At 38.3% G+C, this 27,152-nt stretch overlaps 1 protein-coding gene across 2 annotated transcripts in view; it reads right to left on the bottom strand.

Moving 5' to 3' along the window:
* Positions 1-1,155: 1,155 nt before the first annotated feature.
* Positions 1,156-27,152, bottom strand: part of LOC124855807 (G patch domain-containing protein 2-like) — a 46,903-nt gene continuing 20,906 nt past the window's right edge. For both annotated transcript variants that reach the window (XM_047345906.1, XM_047345905.1), the window contains exons 9-10: positions 20,675-20,757; positions 1,156-6,671 (exon numbers count right to left, since the gene is read on the bottom strand). In XM_047345906.1, coding sequence (XP_047201862.1) covers positions 6,538-6,671; positions 20,675-20,757 — 217 coding nt within the window. In that variant the 3' untranslated portion in view covers positions 1,156-6,537. The remainder of the gene's footprint in view (positions 6,672-20,674; positions 20,758-27,152) is intronic.

The raw sequence follows: 27,152 nt of genomic DNA, 5'->3' as shown, positions 1-27,152 counted from the left end.
AACTAAGGTTAGTGGCAAAATAGGCATTCGAAATATTAGAGTTATTCATGCTTTTATTTCCTCTTGCCTAGAATTTCACATAAAACAATAAAAGAGCCCTTAATCTCCTTCAGTTGGTCCAAAACTCTGCAGTAAGACTCTTAACTGAAACAGACAAGCTCACATCACTTCTGTCTTAATGTATTTGCACTGGTTTCCTGTTCATTATAGAATGCATTTTAAAATTCTAACTGTAAGTTTCAGGTCTCTACACGGCCAAGCTCATTCCTATATGAATGAATTGTTAAAGCTACATACTCCAACTCAAGCCCCAAACCAATATTTACTACCTGTCCAAAGGACCAGATATAATCGCTCTTTCCAGACTGCAGCGCCTGAGCTGTGGAAGGAGCTTCCTTTGTTTTTTACATTGTCTTGAGGTTCCTGACGCATTTAAAAACCATCTAAAGGCAATCTTATTCACAAAGGTTTTTTCTTAAGATCTTTTAAACATTATTGTATATTTGGTTATAAATATCTAACATTTAACTTGAATTTTGTCTTTTTCATCAGATTTAAATTTTTTTCTATGTGCAAAGCAGGTTTTGAGTTTATCAGTGAAAGGTGCTATACAGATAAATTAAATTACTCACTTATCTCTAACATAAAGTCAGAGTTAAAATGGAATGGCTAGATCAAAGTAAATGTGCCATAGTGGTCCAGTCAAAGTCCAGAGGTAAGTTAAACGAAGGACTTGTGGCAAGCCTTGAAAATTGGTGTGTATTACCAGCCAAAATTGGTTCTACATAGTATTGACTGGAAATTTTATATGTAAATAAATTTTAAAAGCATTTATCTATTTCCTTTCACTTCAAATGCACTACTTTGTGTTGGTCTATTGCATAAAATCCCTATAAAATATATGAAGGTTTGTTTATAATAAAACGTGAAAGAGTTAAAGGGCTATTTGTAATTTAGCAATTTACTCTATGTTGAACATGCTTTACACATGCCTGTGTAGCTTGTTACAAAACATATGATAGTTTCCATCACTGGTTAAATTATACCATCATTGGTTATTTTTGATTGAGTGATCACCCCTCGTACGGCCTATACACACACCGTTAAATACAAACCTAAACTAAAACCCTGTCCTTTCATTAACATTCCAAACCATTCTGATCACCAAAACTAATTTATTGCAGATGAATTCAGCATTGCATTTAAAATGTATAAATACTGATGTTTCTTACATAACACTATTTCATGTGTGATTCTTTCAAAACATTCAAAATACACAAATGACTTGAGTTTAACTATAACCTTTAAAAACAGTTTCTAATAGCCACACACAAGTTCACAGAACATTAAAGAACCCAGCAGTTCATCTGTTTTTCTTCAGCTCTATGTTATAAAACCAAAAATGCATCTGCTACATAAAATCTTTGTTAATACTGAATTTCAGAATTGTAACATCTCTCTTACATGTGGTAACATGGTGCAGATGCTTTCTGTGGGATTAGTAATCCTCTTTAGATCATTTGCAAAGCAATTAGGCATGCCTCCACAGAGATAACAGCCTTAAAAGATAAGATGCTACTTGCACAACGTTTCAAATGTGATAGCTGCCTTGGAGCCTTGATACCACCAAGATTTTCTTAAATCCCTGTAAATGAAATTAGAAAAAAAACATAAAAAATTGATGTATCTCCAGTGTGATCTATCATGTAATTCTAGTAATATATTTAATGACCTCATACCTAAATCCTCAATAATTAAATGTAAAATGATCACATCATAAATACAACACATTTTATACATTGCAATAAGTTTAGATACATCCAGTCAATGATAATACATACATTTTATCTATCAAGGCAATTACATAAATACTTTAGCTGCCAAGAAACCATATATTGAGAAAGATAATTCTCAGAAAGACAGGGAAAAATGAGCCAGCTGGGATTTTGTCATTAAAAGCCCGTCCAAACCAACTGGATCTCTTGTGAAATCCAAAGTTAGCTGAACTAAGCTGACTTGCAACATGTCAGCAGGAACCATATTGGCCTTTTTTGCAAACACTGTCATCATTACCACAGGAACAAATGCCACCGACATGAAAGGAATCAAAAAAAAAGCTAGTTCCCCACTGACCTGTGACCCATGTAACAGAGGGAATTGCTTTGCACGCATGCAGGCGAGTTTTAAGCAGAGTTTATGACGACATTGTTGCTGCTCTTCCTCATAAGCTCTAAAACCTATCAGTGGACAACAGAAACCACTGGGCTAGACCAGGCCGACCAGGCATCACTCATTCACTCACCTCCTGGGTGCCTTTGTCAGGTGATTGCTGGCAGAAAAAGGAAAACAGATCAATACATCTCCCATGGGCCTGACAGGTAATCTTTACCTGGGATGAAATATGAGTGGTACCAGCCTGCTGGATTCCTTAACTGTAACAGGACAATTGACTAGCTCCACTGATGCCATTCCCCTATTTCCAAGCCATTGTAAATTAATTTTGAGGCATAAGGTCTGGGCGAGGTGTCATTATGGTGGCTGCTAATTATTTTGTGGCAGGTTGGGTGTTCCTTTCCTGGTCCTGACTGACCCATGCAGGAACTGATGCATCTTGATGTGAACCTTCCCCAGGAACCAAAGTATTAATAAGGAATCATTCTTTAACCCGCTTCAGTTCTACTGCAGTAACCATCGCCAAACCAGATTACCTGGGTAGAATCTAGCCTGGGGAAATCGGCCAGGTGGCGAGGTGTACTTTTTGGATAAAACCTAAACAACAGGTGGAGTTTTACAACAGGAGTTTTTTTTATAACCAATAGTGCATTTAAACCCACAGTGATTACATTCAATTACATAAGTAAAATCAGATAACCTATTCTCTCCTTTGTGTTGTGTTAAAGTCCCACAGTGGAAAACCATACAACTGACAGCCAGGGGGAAATAAAAAGGTTCTAGGAAATATGTTTCAGATCACAATATGGGACGCAGTATACCTTTTTCCCCCACAACTGGACTGTTACCATAAATTACACACACTGATGCTGAGACATTCCTTCTACTGCATTATTGTTGGTCCTGACGGATCCCAAAATTTCATTACAAAGAAATTTGAAAGAAATGTGTCCAGTACAGCAGGAAAGGAGTTCCAGTTCAAAAAGAAAATGTGATTTCCATCTATAAAACTATAATGGTTGATGATTTTGTCACAACTGTTTTACTTTATAACTTGTGTAGATTAACCCTGTCCTTATGGAAAGGTGTAACAAACTAAATGAATTTGGCCAATGGGCCAGAGATGAGAGAACTCCTGTCAGCATTACTTCTGATTGTTTTACATAGCTTGTGATTATTTCACAGGGCTTACCCTCTGATACATAAACACTTTTACATCCCTAAAAATGGCTTTGATGGGAGGTTAATCCCTGAGCTTTCAGACACTGAAAGCAAAAGACCTTGCTTCCATTAAAAAAAGTTAACTCTAAGGATAGCTGATTTTTAAGTAACGTATTTGAATGTAAACACTGCAAAACACTGCCATATTCGATGTGAGGGATTGGATTAAATGTTGTGTTTGCAAACAAAATAACCAATTACTCCTAGTGTATAATCTGTAGTTAACAGAAAATATAATGAGAAGGAGTTTATAGACTAAAAAACAGCCCCGAAAACTCAATTGGTTCCTGAAAAAGGTTTGGAAAAACATCTTGAGTAGTCTTTCAAAGCCCTGGCACCAAAACACTCACTGTCAATTAGGCCAACAGTGCAAAGCTCTTCTAGTTATATCAACCAATTTAGAAGCAGACACCTATAAAAACCAGTTTCTAATTTTATTAACAACTTTTTTTCGTTATACAATAAACACTAACCTGCGCAATTCCTATTTACCAGGTGTATTTTGCTGATGTGAAAAGGAGGGAAACCAGCAGTGGCTGAGGGGGTTGCTGAGATCCAAACACTGATGAATTTCTGTGGCAGCCTCCATTTAAACTACTGCACCCACACAGCATTTATAAATGTCATCCCTCCCTAGCATGGTCACATAAATCTTTCTCACATAGATTATTGCAGGCATATAACTCATATTAATTAGCAAATCTCATTTTATTAAATGCGATTCTTCTCTTTAAAAAGGTTTTAAAATTTCTGAAAAGACATGTAGTCATTTAGTTGGTGCCTATGCTGTGAATTTCTGTAAAAAGATAGATGAATAAATTTAAAAATTTTATTAACTTTTGGTAAAAAATGTTTAGCAAATTAACACCTTCAGACTTGTTTTAACAGAATAAGTGGTTTGCATTTACAGTTTTTACTGATTATAAGCATTTTTGGCTATAATAAACTTTGTTAGTAACCTGGGAAAAACACCTGGAATTAATTCATCTTTTATTGCAGCAGCATAATCTCACTGAAAAATTAGAAAATTCCAGCTTTTGAGTACAAATAAACAAAGGGTAACCAAATCCCAGGTTAGGATTGTGTTCAACAAAATCACCGGTGGCACTATTATAGGTACTTCTAAAAATCCCTTTAGAAGAAATGTAACTGCAGCTTTCTTTTTCATTTATAATTACATTTTTTAAAGAGTTTCAGGAACTCCTAATCAGTGATGTGTGACTTTATGTTTATCTGTGGCACAGATATGGCATTTCACAGAGGCCTGTTTCTTTTAACCACTGGCTAGTAGGCTGGACAGGGACGTACGACTATTTTGCCTCTTTGCACAGTGAGCAGGATGATAACTGCAGCGTAAAATGACATCTTGAGGTCACCAAGTCTCCTTAAAAACCATGTGCTTGGGAGTGATTCCAGGCAATGGCCTTTCATGTCCTACCATAACAAAAGTAATAAAGTAAAGTTGGTTAAACTCTGCTGGGATTTTAACTGGAACTGGAACCATGTTAGCAAAGATTGAACTTTTCTACATCAAACACTCCAGGTGGGTCTGTTGTGAAGTTAAGGAAGACTACTTGATGGTGTTGGCCTGTTTATCTTACAAATATCTTGGGAAGCTTGTGCATTTCATCGTGGACCTGTTGGAACACTTCTCAAGCAAGCCTTAATAGTTGCTGTCACCAAGTCTCCATAACAAGCATAAGAGACGATTTACATACCGACTGGTTATTTGGGAGTGATGCCAACGAAAGGGCCTTTTCTGTATCTGCTACCTCTCTACCTACTTTAACTGGAATCATGTGCTTCAGTCAGATAATGGCAAGATTTTTGGTGACAAATGCTCAAGTGGGGTTTGATTTGAAAAAGAAGCAGAAATATGTGGAAAAGCAGCAAAAGGAGGCATAACAGTGGCTCGGGACACTGAACCATCTGGGGAGACTGCAGAGAAATTCTCAAAGATCCTTCTTACTGTATGATCCAACCTTGTAAAATGTTTTAGGAGACTACAAATAGTCCCACTGGCAAAAAAAAGCAGGCTGTACAAAGTATTAACATGAGTTTTTTCATCACTGAATACATGTCTTTAAATTACAGGTTAGAATGTTCTACATTTTCCATGTGAGATGAATGCTACTACACTAAATGTTGAATTTATTTGAATGATTTTTACACATCTTTACCAGGGGTGCCGACAGGTATTCCTGTGCACATCATTGTATACACCTATTTATTTGCTTTGCTTTCACTTGTATGCTGTCATTTCACTCAGCCTATATGCTGTCATTGATCTTTTAATGCATCTAATGGTGAGAACACTTGGAAACAATATACCCAAAGGGGTTGTGAAAATCCTATGTATAACCCTCCTTTCCCGATTCCTGTTGTTCCTCCAACTCCTTGCTGGCGCCCAGAGATCCAAAAGAAACTTAGCCAGCGTTGCTGAAAAACTGCTTTTTCAAATGACTTGCAGCAAGCCTTGAACTTTAAATCTGTTTGGGAAAATTTGAATATAGAAGGTAACCTGAAGAGAACAGACGTGGGCCTCCGAGGACTATGACTACGCTCCCTCTGTGTTGTGCTAATGAGCACCTTTGTAGCAACTGTAGCTTTTCAAATCCATGCTAATAGGAGGCCTGTACTTTGTGTGGCTCGCCAGCGGTGGCCGCCTCTCTTAACCCTGCAACAGCATGTGGCAGCTAAACATTGTGATGTTCATCTGCCTCAGAGCTAGCTGCTTTACAGCCACTGTTGGTTGCCTTACGTGGAACAGACGTCCCCTGGCCAACGAGCCTCAGCTGACCATACTTTCTAAGGTTCCTGCTGACAAGTGCTGTGCTACAGCAGTGGACATAATTACTGGATGATGTAGTGAAAAGTCTCAAGTTGAACGAGGAGCCACTTGAAGCTGCCTTCTTCCGTAGGGAGGAGGACGGCTTAACAAGGCTTGATTGCATTAACATTTGTCATGCTAAATATACTACGTGGATTGGCTGGATCGAGCAGAAACATGCTGATTTGAAGACTAATGATGTGCCTCATATTTTTCTTTCTTTGTTGTAAAGTTTGTGGTGTAGAAAGGTGTTCTAGCCATTTCGTTTTTAGGCACAATTGTTTTAGGAATTAGATGTGTCTGTCAAGCATCTTTTAAGTGTCCTCATGGTTGCCCTGGAGTAAAGACGAACTCTCAGACGAACCAACTGCTTCTAGGTTTGGTGTGTTACTGCAGGCACCTCCTCTTGCCTCTTCTCTCTGGGGATCTTTGTTAAATGGATTGTTAGCTGTAAAAAAAAGAAAGAATATTTCAAATTCTGAAAAAACATAGGGAAGAAATGAAAACATTTTCAAATATGGGTGCATCAATGAATTAAAATATCAGCGAAAAATGTATTTATTTCAGAAATTCAATTCCAAAAATGAAACTTGTATTTTATATAGATTCATAATACACAGTGTATCTCTTTATTTTGAAGTTTTTGGCTTACAGTTAATTAAAACTCAAAATTATGTGGCTCAGAAATGTCAAATATTACATAAAATCATGAAAAAAAGATTTTTAATACAGAAATGTCAGGCTAAGTCTGGTGTTAGTAACACCATGGTCATTGAACCAGCTTTTGGTACCTTTGGCAGTGTGGGGAGGTGCCAAGCCCTGAGGGAAAATTTAAGCAGCATCTCCATAAAGTTATTTAGCAGAAGGCAGCATGAAGTACTCTAAAATATCCAGGTAGATGGCTGCATGGACTGTGGACTTCAGAAAACACAGTGGACACCCTAAATCACTGATTGTGGAAACGTGAATCATGTGCCTGTTCACTTTTCTTCAGCTTCTGGCACCTTAATTTCTAAATAAAATGCAAATTTTACTTTCATCTGAAAAGATTCCAGTCCAGTCTAGTTTAACCAGTCCTTCTTTTCCTTAGCCGGAATAAGAAGCATCGTACGTCATCTCTGGTTCAGGAGTGGCTTAATACAAGAGATGCGACAGTTGTAGCCCATGCCCTGAATATGTCTGTCTGCAGTGGCTCTTGAAGCACTAACTCCAGCCATAGTCCACACTTTGGGGATCTCCCTCAAACTCTAGAACAGGGTTTGCTTCACTGGGCTTTCTTTATCCATGTAACTTGTCCACCTTTGACCACCATACTTTTTTTTTCTCCACTCAACTTTCTATTAATATGCTCATAACAGAGCTCTAGATCTTAGCAATCATTGTTTGTGTCTTACTCTCCTTGTGCTGATAACTGTCGAGTCAGCAATCTTCCTCATGATTGTGTAGGCAATAACATAACATTTTTGTGTTAGGAATCATATTTATTAGTCGTCTGTAAGATTATTATTTTCTATATTTTCTGTGTATTCATTTGCTGAAAGCCATAAAACACCTAAATTAACAGAACTAAAAGCTTGGAAAATGTAACCCCGTGTGAAGTGAATATTGATAAAAGGTGAGTTTTACTTTTTGACTTGAGTCACTGAAATAAATTAACAGTTAGATGACTTACTAAGTTTCTGAGATGCAGCTGTAAAATCCCCCTTTTGTCCTGCTTGAAGCTACTTGAATTAAAATGAAGTTCAGAACTCATGGATCACTGCTTTGGATGTGTTAAAACAAAACTAAGCAATTCTCTTCTAATAAGTTAAAAATTAATGAGATTTTGGTCATGTGAGCCAAATCCAATTTGGCACCATATGACTCATGGACACGGATATTAAAAGGCCAATTTTGTCAGCCTTTTAAGCTTAACCAGTTATGTAGCATGTATGTTTTTAACTCCAGTCATCACACTACATATTTCACTGACCCCTTCCCTTTTACAGATCCTCTATGGTTTGGAAACATTTGAAAAAGAGCAGAGCGTATTTTCACTGAAGACAGAAGAACAAAGGAACAATTGCACCCCATAACCTGATTTCCTACAGCTTCTTCTTCAGTTTGGATAAATAAATCTTTACAGGTCGCCACCCCAAAAAGTTAGTGGCAGTCACACAACACATTTTCCAGGCAGCCCCACAGCAGAGGACAAGGCAACTAGAAGTGACATTGTGGCTGTGGGCTGTCTCAAAGGATTAGGCATTACAGCTTTCACTGGCATGTGCTTTAGTTCTTTCTCCTTATATCCGTTTGTGCCTCTTTCCAGATGACTTCTTCCCCAAACTGATCCGACGGGCAAGATAATTGATTAATATTTCTTGAGGGAAGGATGACTAACTGCTGGTGAGTTCCAACCCAAACACTTTGGGTTAAACATAGTCAAAGGGCTTGATCAAAATTCAGGAGTTTTCATATTTGACAGATACAAAGAAACGACAGGGAACATTAGTTTGAGTGCATTAGCATGTGCGAGGTGCACCACATACCAACAAAACTCCAACGTGAAGGTCAGAGACAACGAGACAATGCAGTCACGGTAAAAAGACAGTAATCCCCCTTTAAATAAAAGTCTTTTTATGAAATGTATATGTATGTAGGGTTTGGGGTGGGCATCATTTTTCACAAGCTTTTCCACTTTATTTTAACAAATACTGTTGAAATGTGTGTTATTTAGTACACAAAGTTAGATTTAAATCATTTTAAAATAGACCTGTATATATATTGAATTGCAATAGATAATCACTGCAATATCAATGTGAGGAATATTGCAATCACAAAGGATTGCTTGGATGCAATATTCAATTTCAAATGCTCTTTGTGCAGATTCTGTTTGTAAATAATGTGGCTTGTTGTCCACACCTGATGTTGTTTTTTAGCAGCTGAGATGCTAAAGCTCAAGAAGAGTGATTGAGGCATTGTGAAGTAAGATGAGTCAGAAAAGGCAAGTCAGTCAAAATTGATATCATTCCAACACTCACAGTTTCCTGTTTTCCTGATATCATGAAGCCCTATTTTAAAATCTAAACCAGGGGTACTTTCTTTTTACCATACCTATTATGTTTTTTGAATAATGATCAGCTATTACTGACAAATTACCTAATTTTATTTCAAGATAAAATTTATGAATAAAAGGCTGCACACAGCTGCAGTTGGTAGCACTGTTGCCTTTCAAGCAAGAAGGTCCTGGGTTTGACTCTCGGATGGGGGTCTTTCTGCATGGAGTTTGCATGTTCTCCCGTGCATGCGTGGGTTCTCACAAGGTACTCCAGCTTCCTCCCACAATCCAAACACATGACTGTTGTGTAAATTATTTCTCTTTAAATTGCCCTTATGTGTGAATGGATGTGTGCATGGTTGCTTGTCCTTTATGCCTCTGTGTTGCCCGGCGATGGACTGGTGACCTGTCCAGGGTGTACCCCGCCTCTCGCCCGTAGACTGCTGGAGATAGGCACCAGCTCCCCCGCAATCCACTATGGAATAAGCGGTATAGAAAATGAATGAATGATTTTATGAATTAAAACTTAAGTGGCAACATTTCTAATAAAATATCAGTGATATTACATGTGGAAATTAGCATTTAAAGCAAACTGGAAAGGTAAAGCTTTAAAATGGCAACATTAAATGCTAAAGAACTCTAATTGAAGTAAAAGAAAGCACATGAAAGCAGGTGATTACTAATCTATTATATCTAATCTCTATACCTTTTACATAAAGGTACAATCCTTACCACAACTTCACACTGCTTTGTTCAACTTGTTTAGGGGGATCTGTATAATATTTCTACTTCCGGCCACATCCTGTTTAAATCATTTTTGGCAGAGGTACTTGGTTTGGATTCAGTTAAGATTTTTGTTTTGCACATAATGCAACCCTTCAAATTTAAGTTTGCTCATAACAAAACTCTTGTTTTGTACACAAAATTGGTTTCTGAGGCATTTGATGTGTTCAAGAAAATACGTTTGTATTATTTCTTCCACGTGTCCAAGCTACTCTGTGAGCAAAAGAAGAGAAGTATGTATTGGATAATATTTGATCATATTTAAGGTAGAGAGGTTTTACTCTCTGCTTCTGTTTTTATGTAGACAATAGATGAAATATTTTTAACAACAGTTACAGGACTATGCATATGTGTTAAATCAATCCTAATTTCTTTTGCTTTGCTTCACATGATCCTGACCTTTTTCTGAAGAAGTGGCCTGTATTCTAGATGTTCTCCAGGATTATGCTAGCCTTGTACCAGACTATAACAACATATTGTGGAAAGTGTGCTTAAAAAGAGTCGAGGACAAATGAAGAAGTGTCAGGCCTGAAAAACTATCTAGTGAATATAACTGGAATATAATACACTGGTAGCATCTCGATAAATATACTTCTTGTTATTGTGGCCAAACAGCTTAATCTTTGTCTCATCTGACCAAACTTTGTCCATGTTTGTCCAAATTTCAGTCATGCTTAGAGAAGTCGATTTTAAAGCAGGGACGTCTTTCTTGCTCTGCACCCACTTCGTCCACTTTGATGAACTTAAAGAGTCCTGTGTCAAGACATTATATAATAATCTGATTTTTATCTTGTAGCTTTTTAGCAATCATCTCCTTCTTTTTTTAAAAAAAAAGCACAGTTTCATGTGTGAAGTCGTATTATGTTTCGTATCTTTCATAGATAAAAAGAAAGGAAATGGAGCAAACTGTGTCTATGTAACAGGCCCCTAGTAGCAAAGTGTATTCACGATCACATTTAGTGTCATCTATTTTTCGTGTTCTCCGTTGTTTGTGTAGACATAATATTTTATTATCATTATTTGAGTTTTTAGCCTAAATTATTCATACTTTAGTTATGTAGCCTAACAAAAAAGAATACAGGGCTGAAAAAGAAATACCCACAAATGTCCATAGACAACACTAAAAACCCCCAAAGAAATATTGCATAAATTACTTTAAAAAAAAATACTAGAAGGTCTAGCACCTTGAATAGAAAGGTGAATCATTACTCAAGACTTTTGCACAGTACTTTACAAAAATATCTCTTTATGTTACTACACTATGTGTTGCAGAAAACTAACACTGCACATGGTAGTGGAAATATCATGCTGTGGGAATGCATTTCTGCAGCAGGGACAAGGAAGCTGGTCATAGTTGATGAGAACATGGAGCGAAAACAGCTGCAAAGAATTTCACCTTCCTGCAGAACAACAACCCTAAACACACAACCAGAGTTACAATGGAATGGCTTAGCATAAAAATTTTCATGTGTTAGAATGGTCCAGTCAAAGCCCAGACCTAAATCTAATTGAGAATATATGGCAAGACTTGAAAAATATGAATAACATCAAGGGATATGAATACTTTTGCAGGGCACTGTATATAATATTTAAAGCGTATTTATGTATTTAAATGATAACGTAAAAGGAGACTGAGTAATTTGTTGCTTTAGTGAAGCAGTAGCAACACTTGCAATCAAGCAGTTTTACACCAAGGTCAGTAAAGAAATTAGAATGCAACGGTTCTCTGTCAGAGGGAGAATTACAGTATATACATTTACTGTGGGTGATAATGGGAAGTTGAATGGAACCACCTCACCATCTTAATAAGCTCTTATGAGATGCTCTCTAAAAACAATCATTACAGGCCTTCCTGGAGCACTGCTGCTCCCCCTGTTTATTAATCAGCTAATTACACATTGACAGTAATGGGCCTGCTGATTCCCACACTTAAATGAACAGGGTTGAATGGCTCTTTAATGATTAGCCTTTGTGTTTCTCTCTCTCTGCTGCTCCCTCTCATGAACACACACACACACACACACACACACACACACACACACACAGACTGACACGCGTCTTTTCACAAATGCAAGACATTTAAATTAGACCTCCTGACAAGAGGGCTTGCACACGAGTGAGTCAAGAAGCACCTCACAGAAGGGGCTGCTAAAAACGAATATGTCTCCATAAAGACAAACTGAAAACGGTGCAAAGGCAGCTGGTGAGTGGAACTTGTACATCAACCCGCATGGATTTCTGTGTTAAGCTCACCTTGCAGCAACATCAAAAGCCCCGTCAACAAGTAAAAGTTTGGTGGAGCAGTGCAGACAGGTGCAGGTGGAGACCAAATATATGGGGGTGGGGGTTGAAGGACAAGAGCAGGTTGTGGAGTGGAGCTTAAGAGGGCAAAATAGTGCGGTGGGCAGCATTTCTGTCAGCACAAGTGATGGCTGAGTGGTAGCGTTATTTGTCATGTGCTGCCATGCAGCCCTTGCACCAGCCTGGGCATTAATGAGAGGGGGCCGGACCGCCGGGTAAGAACGCAGCAGGCCTCCTATGCAGGTGATCTGTCACGCTGCCGTCTCGTTCGGGCAAGGAGACGCGTAAAGACACAAGGGAGGGCAGAGCCTCACCCTGACTGAGGACTGGGCTAAAACTGGGCACCCATATTATACCAACATAACCAACAGTCTTGATGGACTTATTTATACACAACCATACTTTTTCCTGAAATGATCAACCATCTACGTCCTATTGTGCATATATCATATCAAAAAACACAACAATCTTGCAAATATTAAGCATAAATAAATCACAAACAGCTTTTTTGTTGACTTTCAAATTGGAAAAGTAATTTTCAAACACACTTCTCTAAAACAAAAAGAGTCAAGCCCATCATAACAAAAGGTTCGGCCATTTAAGGTGGATAACGCTGAATCTGTAACTGCACTGTCTTGAAGCCTGTAAATGTCTATGGCTGTAGACATATAATGGATTGAAAAAATTACCTTTTTAACAGAAATAAGCCAAATGCATGTGAGCTGCACTGAAAAATTCCCTGATTTGAGTAATCTTATATACATGAGCCATTCAGTTGTATCCAAGAATTGTCAACTTTTTTTCTTGAGCACCCCAGCTCAAATCTACAACAGACCCCCCTTGCCACCACCTTTTTTGCATCAGAACTGTGCAACACATGCATGCACATAACCCAGTCAGCTTAGTAAATTATCATTTAAATAGCAGAAAAGCTTCACAATTGATTTTTATTCCATAAAAAAAATAAAACAGGCTCCACAGATGAGTTGTCTGGATGTTTACCATATCAAGTTAAAGGCTTCTCTTTATTCTTAGGAGGTATTTAGAGAAATAATAATCTAAAATTTATTGTTTGGTATGCCTGAATGCACAATGCAAGTCGAAAACGTCTTTCCTTTATTCTTAATAAAAATAACTTTAAGACACCAAACCTTGGACAAACTCCTCATACATATTCTAAGCTGGAAAAGTAGAAGTTAATCTATTTGTAATTTTTTTGTAAGAGTGAGTCAGCATTGCTCAAAGGAAACTTTATTTTGTTGGGACCCACAGCCATGGATTACAACATGAAGGTCCGGTACAAACTTTCCTGGAACTTTCAAAATAAATCGCATTAACCTACTAGCAGCCAGCCAGGAAAGGGGATAACAGCGGACTTGCCGTGATGTCACTGGCTGTATAAAAACACCCCCTTTTCCAATGAATCGATCTCTTCCACACTGATCTCGAGAGGATCTGGATAGGAGAGACAGCGCGCTAATGTCTCTTTGCAGGCAAACAGACAAACTCTTCGAACTGGATCCAAGAGTGTCATATGCACTAAGTTAAGTATGAATGAATTGCTGTTTGTGTATCCGGTATTCATTCATGAAAAGGGGTAATTAAGGTACAAGCTTTGCTTGACTTTCTCTCCGAGATCTACAGAGCGAACTGTTTCCAGAGAGTTCCCAGCACAACGCCGAGTGAAGCAGTTTCCCAAAGGAAGGACAACGGGACACATCACCGTGGTTACGGCAGTAACTGTGCAGTTTGTCGGCGGAAAGAGCGAGCCGCCCCACCCAACAGCTATGGAGATTAGCTGAAGCTAATTTTTGTTCAGAGCTTTCTTCAAACTTCGTCGTCGCCCGACAACAACTTTTCCTCAGCACGGTTCACATACGAGGTTAGGTTTGGGCAGAGAGACAGAAGTAATTTAAGATGAAATTACCTAAAAAATTTTTCGATTATGAAGTGTGGTTTTGTTTGTGTGAAACTCAGCTATCTTGGTGCTAGCAGGCTATCTGCTCAGCACCACGTGCTCAGTTTTGTGTTCTGTGTTTGTGTGTTTTTAAAGTTAAGACAAACTTTACTTGAAGGGTGACTTTAAACACAGAAGATCGGCCATAACACACAGTCCGCGCTTACGCATTTTAACACCCCCCCTTTTTTTTTTACGGTATTAAAAGTGTGTGTGTTTGATACTGGTGCTAAGCTATAAGCTTCTTTTGTTAGCTTTAACTGCTAACCGCTAAGAACAAGTGCTTGCCTACTAAGATCATTCTTTAAAACATTGTTTTGCTAAACTTGATAACTAAGTAAACACCCTTAAGTTCCATTTCTCCAGAAAGATTTGGTTCTTTTCAAAATATTTCCTTAAATATTTTACTATTTCCTAAATAATATTTCTTTAAATATTATTTTAATAAAGGCAACTAATGAGACCCCATTGAAAATTAGTCATCCAGAAGGTTGGTTTTATTCAGCAGATCATTATTTAAAACATTATTTTACTAAAATAATATTTTATCTGATCTTGCATTGTGAATGGTTGTCTAAACGTTGCTGATTATTGCCTAAGTTGGTTCCAAGACTAACTTAACTTTCATTTCCAGTTTCTTCAAGATAATCATTGGTTCTTAAACATAAACATTGCACGGTAATGTTGCATCACTCTTTTGGTCATGATTTTCAACCATCTTTAATCAACTTGTTTATATTGTACATAGCCCATTAATCTTCCCTATTGTTTAATTCTGCTTGGTTGTTTAGTTGGATTGTTTTAGCATAGTAAAGAGTTTGTTGATTGAAATATGTTGATATATGACTTCGAGTTGACTTATGTTTGTTAATAAATTCTTGTATTTTAAGAAATTTTGTGAATTCATTCCATGTGTGTGCAGAGTTCATGCTGTTCAATAATGTCAGAGCTTGGCTCACTCTTTTCGATTTTGTCCTAATACCATCGCCTTACTGGGCTGGTATTCACAGGACAACTCTTAACAGACCGAAATATTATTTAATAAAATATTAAATAATATATTCATATTCATAGTTAAAACAATTTCCTCTCTTAGTTTTTGAAAATCTGCCTGTAAGATGCTCAGGCCACCGAGGGAGGTCTCTGGGGAAGTTGCACATGTAGAGAGATCTACAATGCACTGCTTGAGCAGAGGGTCAACAGCCAGACGATGAGGTGACACTGGATGTGGTTTGTAAGCATAATGTTTAGCGAATAAATGCTTTTTTCACTAATAAGTAGCTGCAGCAGCATAATTTTCTTTCTCGTGTCTGAGCTCAATAAAGCAGTGCACACTTGACGGCCAAGTATCTTAATTTCACTTCCAACCAAAACATATTTAGCATTAGTTTGGAGTGACTTTTCAGGGCCAAAAGTTGTCTTGTTGTGAGAAAAGTAACTGCAGAGAGACTTGAGTTTGAGTGCCATGACCGACAATGTCCTTCAAATAACGTTTTTGCAGCTGCATTACTATAGTATGAGTTAAACAGTTTTTGTCGCAAGAGGTCTTTCTCCACCGGTAAACTGCAGACAGACCCAGCTCGCCATACAACGCTTTTGAAACTCTACATAAGGAGCCAGTTTGTTAGATCTTCAAACTACGTCTTGGAAAATAGTTCTCCTGACTGTCCTCATTGCTAGATAAATCCATAATCTAAATCTTTACTTTATGAATTGAAATTCCAGTTGGAATCATTCCTATCAATGCATTTGTCTTGGATGCACATTATGTTATCCAATTATGGTAGAGTTTGGCGTTCAGATTTAACATTGTTGTGATTATGAATCTGAGAATATTATTTAATATTTAGGTCTGTTAAGGGTTATCCTGTGAATACCAGCCCAGTAAGATGATGGTATTAGGACAAAATAGAAAGGTGTGAGGCGAGCTCTGACATTATTGAACAGCCTAAACTCTGTACATATTTGGAATGAATTCATACAATTTCTTAAAATACACAAATTTATTAACAAAAATAAGTCAACTTAAAGTCAAACATCTTTCAATCAACAAACTCTTTACTATGCTAAAACAATCCAACTAAACTACCAAGCAGAATTAAAGAATAACGAAGACTAATGGACTATGTACAATATAAACAAGCTGATTAAAGATTATTGAAAACCATGACCAAAAGAGTGATGCGACATTACCATGCAATGTTTATGTCTGAGAACCAAGGATTATCTTGAAGAATCTGCAAATGAAGTTAAGTTAGTCTTGGAACTAACTTGGACAATAATCAGCAAACGTTTAGACAACCATTCACAATGCAAGATCAGATAAAATATTTTAATAAAATAATGTTTTAAAGAATGATTTGCTGAATAAAACCAACCTTCTGGATGACTAATTCTCAACGGGGTCTCAGCTGCCTTTATTTATTATAATAATATTTAAAGAAATATTATTACGGGAATATTTTGGAAAAGAGCCAAATCTTTCTGGAGAAATGGAGCTTAATGGTGTTTACTCAGTTATCAGATTTAGTAAAATAATGTCTAGGGACTATTATTTACTAGCTTGAAAACTAACAACCTTTCTGTTAAATATTCCCTAGCAGGCAAACACGTGCTCTTAGCTTGTTAGCAGTGAAAGCTAACAAAGGAGGCTGATAGCTTAGCACCAGAATCAAACACACACCTTTAAAAATACCGTCAATAAAACGGTTAAAATGCATAAGCGTGGACTGCGCATTATGGCCGATCTTCTGTGTTGAAAATCACCCTTTAAATAAAGTTTGTCTTAATTTTAAAAACACACAAAGACAGAACACAAAACTGAGCATGTGTGCTGTAGATACCCTGCTAGCACCAAGATAGCAGAGTTTCACACAAACAAAACCAAACTTCATAAAATAAAAAATATTCAGATCATAAATCTCTCTCTATTACTCTGCCCAAACCTAACCTCTGACCCATGCTGAGGAGGAGTTGTCCGGGCGACGACGAAGTTTGAAGAAAGCTCTGTGAACAAAGGGTTAGCTTCCAGCTAACCTCCATAGCTGTGGGTGAAAGACAGCTCGTTCTGTCCGCCACCCAACTGCACTTTACCGTAACCACGGTGATGCAGGCCCATTGTCCTTCCTTCAGACTCGGCTTCGTAGAGACAGCGTCTCTGCAGGGGACTCTGGAACACAATATGCTTCTGCAGGCCTCAGAGAGAAAGTAAAGCAATGCTTATACCTTAATTTCTCTTTTATGAATGAATACCGGATCCTTTCAACAGTAATTCATCAGTACTTAACTTGTGCATATGATTGCGTGATCTTATGACAACCTTGGATCCAGTTTGAAGAGTTTATGTCTTTTTGCCCCCTATCCGGTCCCTCTGGAGGCCGTGTGGAAGAGACAGGATGTAGCAAGAGCGGTCTTTTATTTGGACAGTGATGTCACAGGAAGTCCGCAGTTACCCTGTTTCCTGGCTGTGCCAGAAGTAGGTTAATGCAATTTATTTTGAAAGTTCCAGGAAAGTCTGTACTATCCTTTCATGTTGTAACCATGGCTGTGGGTCCCAACAACATCATCATCTTCTGCAACCTTCAGCTGTGTTCTTAACTGCCTTTTGCTCTTTTTTTTAATTTATTTGTATATTTCTCAATTTCAGACATGGAAATTAATAGAGCTATTGTGAGCTACAAGCCTAAAACCAAAAGGGAAACGTTTTATTTATGATATTATATTCCCTTTAAACAGTTGAAGGAGGAGAAAGATGGAGAACTAAGGTATCTTTTGTTCAAGAACTTGTGGGACTGAGTTGAATTTCTAGATTGGCAGGAACAAAAGTAGAAATTGTCCAATTTAAAGCTGAGAAATGGAGTGGTCACCTAATCCAAACAGATACCTGGCCTGATAAGGTGTCTTGTGTTTTGTCGGGTTTTTTTTTTCTTCACAACCAGCTTTAGCAGTGCCGCGAAGGTGCTAAAAGGGTAAAGAAAGAAGATCAGCAACAGCTGGGTACCGCCTGAGTAATTCCCCATAGAGCCCCGGAGGATACCGTCAGCCACAGACCATTTTCACTCCTGATTACAGAGTTTCAGATCCAGCCACTAACATATACAACAATCCACTTCCTCTGGCTAATCCAAAGACTCAGCTGTCGTGTTCACTAAGAGTAATACACTGCTCTTTCTACTGAATGCAGACAACAATCTTCCCATGCAAACAGGATGTCTACCAGGAAACGACTTCACTCAGTAAATCACAGAATCTGATTTGCCTCTGTGCACATTTATGTCAGAGTGGCAGCAAACCAAAATTTCTACATGGAGAGTGTGAAAGCTTGTCAGAGTAAGTGTGCATCTCCTGAAGGTCCTGTGATTACTGAGCAGAGACATGGTGCAGGGGGCTGCCAAAGTAAAGATTTATACAGGGCAGTTGCAGCTGCAGAAACTGACATTGGACAACATGGGATGCATGATAAATCATAGTGGGCAGGGGGCACTAGACTCAAGAAACAGGAAAGCAGTCCAAACAGGGTCGAATAGGATGTGCCGCTCAGTGACTTTCCTTCTTTATCATCCCCTTACACACAGATAGGCTTCAATATGAAATTCTAATACATTTTTTAACATCATCTGTCTGCAAAGATTACAAACACTGCAGGATTTAATGACAAACATTTTCAAAGTACTTAACACTTAGAAATAAGCTTTTCTGTTTACAGTAAACTATAGGTGAACTGTCAACAAACTGGGCGTTGTTCTGCTACTGCATGTTGAATATGAGAGGTCCTTAGGGGCCAGGGGTGAATATATTTTATATTTCTTTTACTTTATGGGAAGAGATTTAGCGCTGGGAAGGTGAAGGACAGAATTCCCAGCTGTTCCATCACTCAGTGCAATAAATGGATCCAATCTGTATCCAAGTAAAGCATTGGCTGTTTTTAAATTCCACCTCTTTTATCCAAATGAATGATGCGCCCCAGTGCAGAGCACTGTGCAGCAATATTAATATACATCACAGGTCTGCGCCCCTCACTAAATCAGGAAACCAAAAGCATTTGTTATTTAAATGACAAACTGCAGCTACAGGAGTGGTGAACAAGAAATGGTGGACAAACCAATTCAGATTTCAATCCGGTGAAGAGACAAGGTTCAGAGCCATCGGGCTAATGAAAAAAGGCAGCTCCACTGGTCTAAGCACACACTTCCCAGGCAGCTTGGTATCTTCTGAGATATAGTAAACTCCATGTAACACCAAATTCTTAACATTTGATTGTTGGTAATTGAAAGTTTGAAATTTTTTACACTGTGTCACATTAGAACGACAAAAATTTGTATTTTAAAAATATGTATTTTATTGATATTTTATGTGACAGAACAGCACAAAGTAGTACATAATTGTGAAGTGGAAGGGAAAGGACATATGGTCCTTAAAGTGTTATCCTAAAACATGTGTGGCATGCATTTGTATTCAGCCCTCTTCATTCTGAAACCTTTTGTACAGGTGTGTATCTGTTTTTTTGGGGGTTTTTTTAACTTCCTGTCCCGTTTCAGACAACTTCACTTCCTGAGTTTCCTACTTATAACCAGCCTCTGCCACAGCCTAATGTTACAGCTACAACAGAATGGTTTAGATCAAATAATATACATGCTATTTTAATAATGCGATTAATTTGTACTAGTAATTATTTTAAACAAGAAAAGTTAAATAGTATAGAGAGCTCTTCTGAAAGGTTAAAAGTTAAACTACAAAATGTGGAGACATAGGTGGCTATAGCATGCTTTAGACTAGGAATATGTTAAAAATACAGACAGGATTGTTTCTGCTTGCAGCTTGTAAAATGCTATTGTGCTGTCACATATGTCTGTTTTATATTTATCCTCACTGCTCTACCATTTTTTTATTGATACAAGCCTATAATACCACTCAAGTAGATTGTTTTATAAAAACGTTTGCTTCCATCTTCCAAAAAGACCCTGCTTTGACTTTGTCTCTACTGTGCCTTGACAATGACCCTACTGAGAAATCTGAATCCCGAAAAAGGGAAATTAAAACCTTGAGATTAGTGTGGAGTTGTGGAGCTGTTAATAGCCAGGGCTTTTGGCTCACGAGGTTTCGTTTTCAATGCATTTGTTTATTAATTCAAACAGTGGCCAACCTTGTTTTGCTTTTTAATCGAAATCAATAAACCAAACTTAATGTTTAGTTTGAAGTGTTGTCCATATTTCACCGCAGTATTACATTGCAACACCAGCATAAAAAAAACATCTAATCTAAGTTGCTAACCCATAAAATCACATCTGTTAATAATAGACAACACCTTCTTCAACATCTTTAAGATGTTGGTTTCTTAATTTGTGCAGATGCATAAATGTGTGAAGGCTGTTACCTGATGTGAGGAATGCAGCTTCTGTTTCTTTCTTCCTTCTCACGTCTGCTGAGAACAACAGCCCTGGAACGAAATTAATCTGCCTGGAGGGCCAAAGACAGAGATGAAAACATCACCCAAATTATGAAATTATTTGACAAAAGTCAATAAAAGCCAGCACTGCACATTTCCAAACACATTTTGTTTACATTTAGCCATGCATTTTGTCATGAACACATTTTTCTTCATTAATGCATTTTTTCCCCCATAACTGAAAATCTTAAATGAGAAGAGCCGCTGATTCAGAGCCATTTTTGTGTTCACTCAAACACATTGGCTTGCTCTGGGCTGTGTGCATCATGTGAGGAGCACCGCAAACAGAAAAGCTTCCCCAGTGATCTCAACAGCACTGAATCCTACAGATGTATATTTAAGGTTAAGGATCCTTCATCTGGAGGTGGGAGTGACTTATAATGTGGTTTTAGGAGTGAGAGGACATGAAGACTTAAAATGAAATGTGCACTTATGCTGTCTTTTATTTTACCTAATTTTAAACAGTACTTTGCAAACGTTTTGACAGCCAATAATTATTTTGTACTTTTTATGCAGAGCCAGACTTTCTTGTAATCTTTTAAAGAGGCCTTGATTAATAGCATTTTAAAGTCATATCTTTGAGAAAAGAAAAAAAAAGACCTGACACAAGACCTGAGATCCATCATCCTTCAGCTGATTATCTGTTTTAGGCCAAGTCTTCAGGTGATGTAGTTCTAACCAGGGATAATTCTCATTATGTGCATTAGTCATAATAGTTTTAGTTTTATGAATGTATTTGAGGGACACTTTTTCCAGGGTAGAATGATTATACAACATACGACAAAAAATGAACATTTATTTGTGTTATGTTGTGTTTTGAAACAGTGATTGGTATAAAATCTAAGAGCTGCTCGGAGGAAGGGCCAGCGATCACACTCCTTTGTACACCTTTAATGCTGCATTCTGTCACTGAAGGAGCTTTCCTGTTCTGCAACAGCTTCATGACTGGGGTGGAAGACTTCGTCCAACAGTGATGTTATTTTTGCTGAAGTTCTGCACTGGGTATAGGGGGTATCCCAGGACAGAGCAGGCCTTCCTAATAAACATGTCTAACTGCTCCCTCTCAGCTATACAGGTCTTTCTCAAAATATTAGCATATTGAGATAAAGTTCATTATTTTCCATAATGTCATGATGAAAATTTAACATTCATATATTTTAGATTCATTGCACACTAACTGAAATATTTCAGGTCTTTTATTGTCTTAATACGGATGATTTTGGCATACAGCTCATGAAAACCCAAAATTCCTATCTCACAAAATTAGCATATCATTAAAAGGGTCTCTAAACGAGCTATGAACCTAATCATCTGAATCAACGAGTTAACTCTAAAACACCTGCAAAAGATTCCTGAGGCCTTTAAAACTCCCAGCCTGGTTCATCACTCAAAACCCCAATCATGGGTAAGACTGCCGACCTGACTGCTGTCCAGAAGGCCACTATTGACACCCTCAAGCAAGAGGGTAAGACACAGAAAGAAATTTCTGAACGAATAGGCTGTTCCCAGAGTGCTGTATCAAGGCACCTCAGTGGGAAGTCTGTGGGAAGGAAAAAGTGTGGCAGAAAACGCTGCACAACGAGAAGAGGTGACCGGACCCTGAGGAAGATTGTGGAGAAGGGCCGATTCCAGACCTTGGGGGACCTGCGGAAGCAGTGGACTGAGTCTGGAGTAGAAACATCCAGAGCCACCGTGCACAGGCGTGTGCAGGAAATGGGCTACAGGTGCCGCATTCCCCAGACCTGGGCTACAGAGAAGCAGCACTGGACTGTTGCTCAGTGGTCCAAAGTACTTTTTTCGGATGAAAGCAAATTCTGCATGTCATTCTGAAATCAAGGTGCCAGAGTCTGGAGGAAGACTGGGGAGAAGGAAATGCCAAAATGCCAGAAGTCCAGTGTCAAGTACCCACAGTCAGTGATGGTCTGGGGTGCCGTGTCAGCTGCTGGTGTTGGTCCACTGTGTTTTATCAAGGGCAGGGTCAATGCAGCTAGCTATCAGGAGATTTTGGAGCACTTCATGCTTCCATCTGCTGAAAAGCTTTATGGAGATGAAGATTTCATTTTTCAGCACGACCTGGCACCTGCTCACAGTGCCAAAACCACTGGTAAATGGTTTACTGACCATGGTATCACTGTGCTCAATTGGCCTGCCAACTCTTCTGACCTGAACCCCATAGAAAATCTGTGGGATATTGTGAAGAGAACGTTGAGAGACTCAAGACCCAACACTCTGGATGAGCTAAAGGCCGCTATCGAAGCATCCTGGGCCTCCATAAGACCTTAGCAGTGCCACAGTCTGATTGCCTCCATGCCACGCCGCATTGAAGCAGTCATTTCTGCAAAAGGATTCCCGACCAAGTATTGAGTGCATAACTGTACATGATTATTTGAAGGTTGACGTTTTTTGTATTAAAAACACTTTTCTTTTATTGGTCGGATGAAATATGCTAATTTTGTGAGATAGGAATTTTGGGTTTTCATGAGCTGTATGCCAAAATCATCCGTATTAAGACAATAAAAGACCTGAAATATTTCAGTTAGTGTGCAATGAATCTAAAATATATGAATGTTAAATTCTCATCATGACATTATGGAAAATAATGAACTTTATCACAATATGCTAATATTTTGAGAAGGACCTGTAGATAGGCCCCAGCTCCAACATGCCACTACTATTTTTCATAGATAAAATTAAACAAATGGACAAACACAGCGTGACATGTACAAAACACTTCAATACATCTTTTAAGATATATTTATAGAGCAGGAAAGCCCACAGAGGAAAACTCAGTGTTAACTAGGACATCCCCCTCAGACACCAGGCTGCATAAAGCTTCACATCCCTTACAGACACATGCTAAAGCGAGGTCCCGTCAGGCCAGCCTTTTAACTGGCAGCCCGTTCCATGACCTCAACACCCATAAATCACATGACGGGTGAGCAGGCACGGGGTGTTGAGAGCTGTTCATGGGCATGCTTTGAGCGAAGTCCCTATGTTGTATAATCAATAGATATAAAAATAAATGGCCTGACCGTTATTCTCTCCCTGCTACCTTTCTCTAATAAAATCCCAGTAATGCATATTTCATTTACTTTTATACTTATTGATTACCTGTACTCCAGTTAGTAAATCACGCGCCTATCGATCCCTCAATCGTACCTCTGTCGGACAGCACATAACCAGCCATTTGCGCCTCTGATAAAGAGCTCAGACATTGAACTCCTAACAGTAAATCTTTGCAAACTAACTTTTTAATTCCAAAATCGATCCACATTTAAACGTCGCATTATTTCACAAGGCACGCCCAAGGCATTCAAAGTAATACCGTGATGCATTTGGCCTTAATGTATGGAGGGCCATCCCTCCATCTTTTCCCTCACTGCATTAAGGCAGAGACATGCAGTGAGCCTGCAGCCTGGAGGGAAGAACGGACCCTTTCCTGAGGCAGGTGCTAGGAGACGAAGCCTCTTTGAGGCCATCCGGAGCCCACTGAGGCATTCAGTACAATCCCAATCAAAGATGAGAATACTATCAGCTGGCTCAATAGGCGGGAGAAAATACCACCAATTATTTCAGCAGAAACTAAAAGCTTTTATTGGGAATACAAAACTGTCAGCAGTTGGAAAGAAATGCACTGTAGTGTTAATATTATTTAACATCTGTTACTTCATCGGTTTTCTAAAGCTCGACAGATGTTTCTGCCTAAATTTACTGAAACTGTGATGAGAAAGCAAAGATTGACTTTGAGGCTCTGTGCAGCAAAAAGGGGGCCAACAACAACTAAATGGTATGAAAGACACAAGGACAGAGACAAAATTAAGTCCCTCAGGGCGCGGAATAAAACAGCACTGACACTGGGTCAACTGTAATTCTGGCGGACACACACCTAAAAACAAATATATCAATTAGAAATGATAAATCAAAACAGGAGGGAGAACCCGCAGTTAGAAAAACAACCATCTATTTTCATTAGTGTACATGCTGCTTCAGGTGTGAGCAGGATCTCAAGATTAATAGAGGAATTCAAATGAATCAGAAAGGATTAGGCTCTCCAGGGAGTATAATCAATAGTTCTAAATCAATAATCAATAGGCCACTCACACCAATATACTAACTGCTGACACTGTGATCTCACAATTAAAATGAAAACTGGGAAGGGAGTGGTGTAAGACTATGATATATCTCATAGCACAAGTGTCATTTAGGAATAAATAAGTCAATAGATAGAAACTGCTTGTGCTGCGCAGCTCAGGCGGGAAGATGTTATGCATTTTAAAGTGGCCACCGGCACTCAGCATTGCAGCCAAATCCTACAAAGCACTGCATCTGTTCAAAGATTCAAGTAAGAGTGGTATTTGACTGGGCAACAGATGACAACTTTAATTAATGTTGTAGTAAAAAAAAAATCAAAACTTAAATACTGCAAGTTAAAAAAGGCCAGTTTAAAGAAATCCTAGTAAGAAATGTTATGATAAGGTTAATAATCTTATCCAGGAGGCTGTATTACCCCCTAAACCTCCCTCTCATAGGGACTCAAAAATTGTATTGGCTACTAATTTCTCCCCATTATCTGAAAAGATTGAAAGATATCATCAAACATTGGCGCATCATTACTTGCCGTGCTAGATATGTGGCATATTTATTGAAATGACAATCCAGCTTGGAATACACTAGTCAAACTAAAAGAGAGTTAAAAATCTGTATTTCTGAACACAAATATAATATTTGGAATAAAGATGTGAGATCCCCTTACATTTCAGACCACAGTATCCCATGTTCCTTTGGCAACGTTGCTCCTTGTATGAAACATGCGCTGCAAGTTTGAATGTGTTGAGCATGCACCTGAACAGAGGAACCCTTTGACGGAAAAGTGAAACTATCCTTGAAATAGTTACTGTCAGGTCCAGTTTACTATACTATTAGTAACACACTGCTTAACAAAGTCTTCAGTGTAAATAGTCAATCATCCAATGGAAAAGTAAAACGTTTAGAACACTGATTTTGCATGAACCAGCAGAAATGTTTGACGTTGAAGTTGTTTAAGCTATTAGCTCTGGAGAGAAGTATTACAAAGTCTATAAGCACAAACTGTCTGATCCGATTTCCTTCCTAAGCCCCATGTAACTAAAGACCAAGAACTGTCGATGGAAAGTTAATGGCAGTTTTTGATACCTCCATAGATCCCTACATTAAACAACATAAACTTTGAGGACATAATAAAAAACATTATCTAAACAGGAACTGGATACTGCAAGTGCATTAATAACCCTGAAACTACATCAATGTATTTTATTGGGGTAGACCAACAAAGGAGGATTTACTGAGAAGTGCAGGGGAAAAGCCTTCTTGGTTTAATAAATGTTTTATGAATAAAAATAAGTGTGTCATGCAATTTTATTCAGCCTCCTTGTGTCAATACTTTGTAGACCCACCTGTCACAGACATTACAGCTTCAAGTATTTTGCTGTGTGTCTCTACTGGCCTCACACATCTAGAAATTGAAACTTTAGCATATTTTTCTTAACAAAATAACTTGAATGCAGTCAGGTTAGATGTAAACATCAATTATCAAGTTATGACATTGATATGTAATTGGTTAAAGGTTGGACTTTGAGTAAGCTATTGCAACACATGAACATGCTTAGATCTAAAGCATCCCATTGTAGTGCTGACTGTATGATTAGTGTCTTTGGGCCACTGGAAGATGAACCCCTCCTGCCCAGTATTAAATCTTTTACATCCTGTAAGAGATTTTCTTCCACATTTGTCCTGAATTTAGCTCCCTTCATTGTCCCATCAACTCCAGCTTTGTTGTCTTTACTGAAGAAACGCTTACCCAGAGCTTGATGGTGTCACTTCTGTGTATCATGGAGGGGTATGGTATAATGTTAAACTATTGTGGATGGGGGTTTTTTTCACACAGTGTTCTGCACGTAGGCCAAAAAGTTAAATTGTTTCATCTTACAGAAGCAGATTCTTCCACATGCTTGCTTTCTCTCCTACATGACTTGAGCCACACTTTAATCAGGACTTCTTATGGCTTTCTTCCAATAAGATCCAACATGTGAAGTGCACAATTATTACTTGTCTTGTTAAGAGACCAGAGTCGCTGATCTCCACAGCTCCTCCAGAGTGACCATGAACCCCCTGACTACTTCTCTGATTAATTCCTTCCTTGAAGGGCCTGCTTGTCTTTTAAAACAGGTAATCAAATAATGAATTTCTATAATTTATGATTTTTATTTGCTAAACATTTTGAATGATATGTGCCCAACTCACTACTTTGAGTTGGGCCATCACATCCAATATCAATGCACTGAAGTTTGCTGCTGTAATGTGACAAAATGTAAAAGGTTTAAGAGGTATTATTAGGAGGGCAATGTATTACAGAAAACTGAAGATTGCC

The sequence above is a fragment of the Girardinichthys multiradiatus genome, chromosome 19 (assembly GCF_021462225.1).
Source record: "Girardinichthys multiradiatus isolate DD_20200921_A chromosome 19, DD_fGirMul_XY1, whole genome shotgun sequence".
NCBI classification, from domain to species: Eukaryota; Metazoa; Chordata; class Actinopteri; order Cyprinodontiformes; family Goodeidae; genus Girardinichthys; species Girardinichthys multiradiatus.
Note: the sequence above shows the minus strand (reverse complement) of the source record. Positions and strands in the feature narration are given on the sequence as shown.